The following is a 6,410-nucleotide window of genomic DNA, read 5'->3' as shown; positions in this document are numbered from 1 at the left end:
TGATTTTTTGATATAATAAAATTATTTCACTGGCATTGTGATGTTATAAGATTTTTGTTTTGATGTAATTAGGAATCCATAAAAATTGTTTAACTTTAATAAGAAACATTTACACATTATTGTAATATTATTAAAATTTATAATAAAAAATATTTACACAATACCTAAATTATATTAAAATTTATATAATATAAATGAAAAAAAAAATCAAATATACAATTTATTGTATTGTTTTTCTTCTTTCTTTCTGATCTATGTGATGATAGATTAACTAAGAATCCATCAAATCTATTTAACTTTTAATCAAAGATATCCTACAACTTTTTATTATATTAAAATCTGTATAATACAATTGAAGAAAAAAATCAAATATACAATTTATTCTCTCTTGTTTCTTATATATCATGTAATTTGATAGATCATGAAATTCCATCTTAAACATTGAAGAAATAAATTTACCGTACTAGAAACTATGGGCAATGACATTATGAACTACAGAAATTACATATTTAATACTATTCAGTTTAACAGTTGGACAGCAATCAATCATAATAAAAGAATGGGCTGCCACAAAAACTAATCAGGTAGACGATTCAATTGGGTAAAAACCAATGATAATAAATAAATAAATTGGCTTTCAGAAAATCTAAGCACAGGAAAATTCTTGGTTTCATATTCATAATCAACTAATCTTTTTTGAGACAATTTATTTACTCTGCAATAGACCTGGGAACAAGAAAATTCAGCTTATTTTATACAACCATGACGTTTTGGTAATGCCAATGCACCATGTACGTTTGTTGGTATTTTTAAAACTCTTTCTTTTTCACATGGGCAATAAAATAGTGTTAACAGCAGCATTTAATAAGATCCAGCCACAGAAACAAGTACCATATAAGCAATATCATATTGCAAAGCAAGAGCACAAGATTCAATACAAATAGATTTAAAAACATGATTATTTGTGCCAGTTTCAGAAGTCGATATACAATATTCAATAGAGTCTCAAACTAATCATTTTCCCCATCAGTGGTAACTGCATTCCCTTGCAACCATTGTACTACTAGAATCAGTGCAAGTGCAAGTGCAAGTGCAAGTGCACAACATTATAGGCATTGGGAAGGAAATGGGAAATAAGGAGGACTGAATGTTTTTTTTTTGCAAGGTTCAAGACAGTAGATAGCAACTACTACATAAAGAAAAAGAACAATAGTTCAAACCGGTTGGGAGATTGAGGAAAAGAAAGAAAGAAAAACCAGCGGTTTCGAATTTTTTCACTTACTTTTAGATGCTGAGAAATCTGAGGAGTTGATTGGAATGGAAATGGAAAGCTGCGTAGTTGAGGAGCTAGTAGCACTGGCCCTATGATTACCATGCTGAGCACTGCTGGTGTTGCATCTCTCCTCCAAATCACACCATGAAAGCCCAGATGAAGAATCCCTTGATCTTGTTGCAGGCCAGTCATCAAAAAAATGTCGAAGGGGCTGTTCATGTTCATGATCCTGTTCTTGGGTACTGTTATCTTCATCATGATCTTGCGCTTCCATTTTTACAGTGCCCCCGAAACTGCTGTTTAAAAAAGAATGTTGCTGTTGCTGTTTGGGAAAAGTATTGAACAAGGCATTCACTTTGGGCGCTGGATTCGAACGCCAGCCAGCGTCCATGGAAGAAGTAGAACTCAGCAGGGATTGGGATTCGATCCCGAGACCTCTCGAGGCTGTTCCTGAGACTTCACTGGAGAAAAATATATGCTCGTCCATGTCTCCTTTCATGTACCTGCACCAGAGTTGCAAAACCTAAAGTTGGAACTTTTAGGTTGTCGTCAACCTTAATGATTCAAGTTTTAGAAGACCGACATCTCAAATAAATCCTAGAGATTCAAATTTTAGAAGACCAACATCTCTGACTAATCCAAGAGAGGCAACCATCTCAAATTTATCCTTAGAGATTCAAGTTATAGAAGACCAACATCTCAAATTAACCCTAAAGATTCAAGTTTTAGAAGACCACATCTCAAGTTAATCCTAGAGATTCAAGATTTAGAAGACCAACATCTCAAATTAACCGTAGAGATTCAAGCATTAGATGACCAACATCTCAAATTAACCCTAAAGATTCAAGTTTTAGAAGACGAACATCTCCAATTAACCCTAAAGAAGAATCGAGTTTAAGAAGATTAACCTGTAGTCTCTTGCAAACGATGGTGAATCCAGGTTGAAGTGGTTGACATTGGCGTTGTTAGGCTGTACAACGATTCCTCCAGCAGAGAGTCTTGAAGAAGAAGAATACGGAGAAGGTGAGCTGAAAGTGTGTGAGTTGTTGGAAGTAATGCTGCTGCTGCTGTTGTTGTTATTGGTTGGACGAGCCGTAGTTGAGAGAGTTAATGAAGAAGAATGGGAGGAAGCGTGAGGTGTTTCCACAGGCTTTCTTGAACGGTTTCTGCCTCTATGCATGTGGCGTTCACAGTACTTTGAATCAGGAAATGCATCCTTTGAGCAACGCCACTTTTTGCCATCTGTTCTCCTGCATCGACCAGGCTCTGGATCACAGTTCTTTCCGTACCCCAACTGGAATGTACTGCTCCAAGGCACTGCACCATTAAAGAAACCCATGTTCATCAACAACCCCACAAAATTTAATCTTTTCACCAGGGACTGCAGAAAATTTGCAGGTCCCGTTAAAGAATCTTTGCGAGTACAAGTTCTAGTCACGTTTTGATTTTAATCACGGTCAGCTGAAATCTCGCTAGTGTTACGTTATCCGTAATCCGTGTCAGTGTCTTAATTAGCATTTCCATTTCAATGTGGTTGTGCCAGATGCATGAACATGGGATGCTGAGAATTTCTCAAAATACGCTCAAATGGGTTGTGGGTTTATCATCCACAACTGCAAACATATTAGCAAGTATCAAAGTAATTTGTTCTAAGAGCATACACCCATGAAAACAAACAATCAACTGACATAAATCATTTCCTGTGATAGATGCCCAATAAAAACAGCCATATAAAACGAACAACAAAACCCAGATATATGTTTTCATGGTTAGTGACATCCATGGAAATGATCAGCTGAAACTAACAGACATGTTCCTTATCGAGATCCATGGAAGCATTTTCACCTGAAGCAACTAGATATTGAACAATATGACCAAAAAGATGCTTGAAAGTCATCTAATTAAGAACCAGAAGATTTCCCCAATCCATAGATATTTGAGCTTGTTGTTTCAAAAAAAATTGAATCAACATTTTGGATCAAACTTTGGATGAACATGAAAGAGAGCATAAGAAGTGATGATGAAACGTGTCGGATCAAACTCTGGATGAACATGAAAGAGAGCATAAGAAGTGATGATCCAAAACGTTGATGAAAAAAAATTACAAGCTAATATTTCTGATGGTCAGTGCATCCATAGAAACGATCAGCTGAAGCTAATAGACATGTTCTTATCGAGATCCATGAAAGCATGTTCACCTAAAGCAACTAGACATAGGCCAATATGACCAAACCGATGCTTGAAAGCCATCTAATTGTGAGCCATACCAGCCAAAAATAACAGTATTGCTAATTGCACAACACTACAAAGGTTATGATATATGCTGACATTAAGAATGAATGGAAGTAAAGCTTCCCTCATGAAATAAAAAACTGGGTTATCATGACATATAAGAAGAAAGGCTATACAGCAATCTTACTATCCGGAGGATGATGGTGTGGATGAAAGAGGCCTGCAGAGATAGCTTCCAAGCTTTTCCTGATAGGAACAAGAAGATCAGGAGGCACAGGAATGCCAGCCACCATGTACTTGAAGATCAAAGCTTGATGCTCCAGTTCCTGCCATTGTGATGGTGTGAAAGGAGGCCTTGCCCCATGAATCTGCATCTGCATTTGCATTTGCATTTGCATTTGATGGTTCATTGTCTCTACTCCCATACATACACGCACTTACTCTCTCTAGGATTCAGTATAACCTCTATGATCTTTCTCAAGCCCACTCCAAATGGATTCCCCCAAAATGGGAAACACCAAGGGATTCAAAGCCTACTTGAGATTTGCTACCTTTGCACCCCTCAAGATGGGAATGGGTGATCCATGCAAAAGGGCCCAAGATGCTGGTTTTTCATTTGCAACACTCAGATAAATGCTAGTGTTGTTCCACTTGTCCTCCTCCTTCCTTTATCCTTAAAACCCTTGATATATAACCCTTGTCCATTCCATCAGCAATTATTATGTTGTTTTGCCTCTAGCGGATATAAACCCTAAAGCATTTTAATAAAACATACCCCACTTGTCTCGGCCTTGAATGACCAAATATTACTATTTTTATGGTGATTAGTATAGTGGGCCGCCTCTGCTATTGAAGAGTGTAAAAAGGCAGTTCAGATGGGTTTCCTTCTGTTACGACTTCAGATCCTACTGAAACATGGGTTTTTGGTTGGAGACTGAGAGGAATCTGTAGATGCAGATGGGTTTCCTCTAATAATATAATGTAAACTATAGAGAGAGAACAAACAATGAAAGAGCCAAATCACTGGCATATGGATAGCGCTCAGCGATAGCAAGTTTTATGCTCATGGAGAACAATCAATGAAGTACATTCAAATGGGCAAATGCATAGATCAGATAGGATATAAAACCCCATATGAAAAAAAACATTCAAATGGACAAATGCATAGATTAGATAGGAAATTAAACCCAAACAAAAAAACACATTCAAATGGGCAAAGCATAGATCAGATAGGATATAAAAACCCCCTATAAAAAAAGTAGAAACAATAATCAATTTCTGGGCTGGATTTAAAAATGTGAGGGTTTATTCAAGACAACTTAGCTCAACCCCATGTTTTTTAAGCGGTATACCATTAAATTTAATCGCCATTTGGGAGCAAATCAAGATGTTGACAAGTGTGGTAGAGAGACAGTGAGTCAGTGTGTCTGGCTGTCCGTCCTTTCGTGTATCAGGCTTTTTTGTTGGACATTCCAATTGATTCTGGAGATATAAGGACACCATATATTTCAGGTAAGCCGCTTAATTCCCTCGCTAATCTCTCTCTCACACACACATTAAATGCCGGGATTACAAACTTCAATATACCTGCCAGCAAAGACTGGGCACATGAACCATAAATGCGTTCTCTGCTGTTGCCTCTGAGTGGACAGTGGGTAACGAGTGTGCATGTTTGTTCACTTAGAGTGGGGACCTCTTTGTCTTGCAGGCCTAGCTGCTGCCTGCTTTTTGAAGAAGGCGGTGTGGTGTGGTGTGACTTTCCCTGCTGACTAGTAGGCGTCACTACTTTGTAAGTGCCACCGCCAGTGCAAATGCCAGGGCGAGGCAAACCACCTCTCTCCCCTCTCCACATCAATCTCCTTTAAACATTTTACAAGCAACACCAACACCAACACCAACACCAACACCATGCCATTATTGTTTTCCTTTCCCTTTCGCTGACATTATTGTTCTAGTTCTTGTTCTAGACTAGAAGACCTTATATCATGATCCATTTGGGGCCCTTCTCTCATCTTCTAGCTCATCCAAACCACCTAATGCTGCCATATCTTCAAACAAAATAGACCCATGTAGGTAACATTCTAATATTTTCTTCCAAAAAGTGGGCAGTTAGAATGAGATTATTTTTAAGGAGGCAATAAAATGTTTGAGCGGGCAAGGTTTCTCTCATCTTCAAATTCATTTTGTAATATCTTTAAACAAAGTAGACTTATGGGGGAAAATGCCTAGTAGTCGCTTAGGTTAATTTTGTGCATCTAGAACTTCTACAACTCTTACGTTAAAGTTGAATTTGGCTTCTTCTTTTTTTTGCACCTTCGTAGGTGAGTGAAGTGCTCAAAGGTAAGATTTCAACTTTTGGGTATTCATAGATAGTGATTGTGGAAGGCAAAGTGATCCAAAAATTTCATTTCAAAAGGTGTGTACAATAGTGGCTAACTAAAAAATGCAAGGACTATAGTACATATGTGATCAACTATTAGGACATACGTTTTCATTTCTTGGGCTATGGAGACCCCATATCAATAATGAGGTATTTTATCCTATAGTATCAAATATTTTCCTCTCAAAGGTAGGCACTTTGAGTTTTTAAGGAGGCAATAAAATGTTTGAGGAGACAAAGTTACACAGAGCCTAAAGTTCAAAAGAACTTTTGGAGGAGGCAAGGTTTCGCAAAAAACTTACAGTTTGAATGAGCTTTTTTGAGAAGGGGGCTTCACAAAAGTATATTTTCTTAATCAAGATTCAAAATGGAACAACCTACAAATAAATCAATTTGAAGTGGGATTAATTTAGTGTCATGTAAATTCTTAGAATGAACTTTTTGAGGTGGGAAGGCTTTACAAAATGTCTACATTCTTAATCAAGATTCATAAATAGAAGAAGCAACATGAAAAAGAATTTGAAA

General features: G+C 37.2%; 1 protein-coding gene across 1 annotated transcript; it reads right to left on the bottom strand.

The window, feature by feature from the left end:
- Positions 1-882: 882 nt before the first annotated feature.
- LOC149574999 (growth-regulating factor 5-like) lies at positions 883-5,094 on the bottom strand. The gene is made up of 3 exons (XM_089814849.1): positions 3,693-5,094; positions 2,182-2,590; positions 883-1,776 (listed from the first exon to the last, which is right to left on the bottom strand). The coding sequence occupies exons 1-3, from the start codon at positions 3,928-3,930 to the stop codon at positions 1,275-1,277; spliced, it is 1,149 nt and encodes a 382-aa protein (XP_089670975.1). The 5' UTR covers positions 3,931-5,094; the 3' UTR covers positions 883-1,274.
- Between the last annotated feature and the right edge of the window lie 1,316 nt (positions 5,095-6,410).

This window comes from Cupressus sempervirens, chromosome 2 (genome assembly GCF_028749045.1).
Source record: "Cupressus sempervirens isolate cs-2001-9-10 chromosome 2, ASM2874904v1, whole genome shotgun sequence".
NCBI lineage: Eukaryota > Viridiplantae > Streptophyta > Pinopsida > Cupressales > Cupressaceae > Cupressus > Cupressus sempervirens.
Note: the sequence above shows the minus strand (reverse complement) of the source record. Positions and strands in the feature narration are given on the sequence as shown.

Bases quoted from the DNA above. Each gene is read 5' to 3' on its own strand.
- LOC149574999 (XM_089814849.1), bottom strand. From the start codon at position 3,930: ATGGGAGTAGAGACAATGAACCATCAAATGCAAATGCAAATGCAAATG. The intron at 2,591-3,692 runs GTAAGATTGCTG...TTAATGGTGCAG, and splicing joins ACACCATCATCCTCCGGATA to TGCCTTGGAGCAGTACATTC. The intron at 1,777-2,181 runs GTTAATCTTCTT...ACTCTGGTGCAG, and splicing joins TCGTTTGCAAGAGACTACAG to GTACATGAAAGGAGACATGG.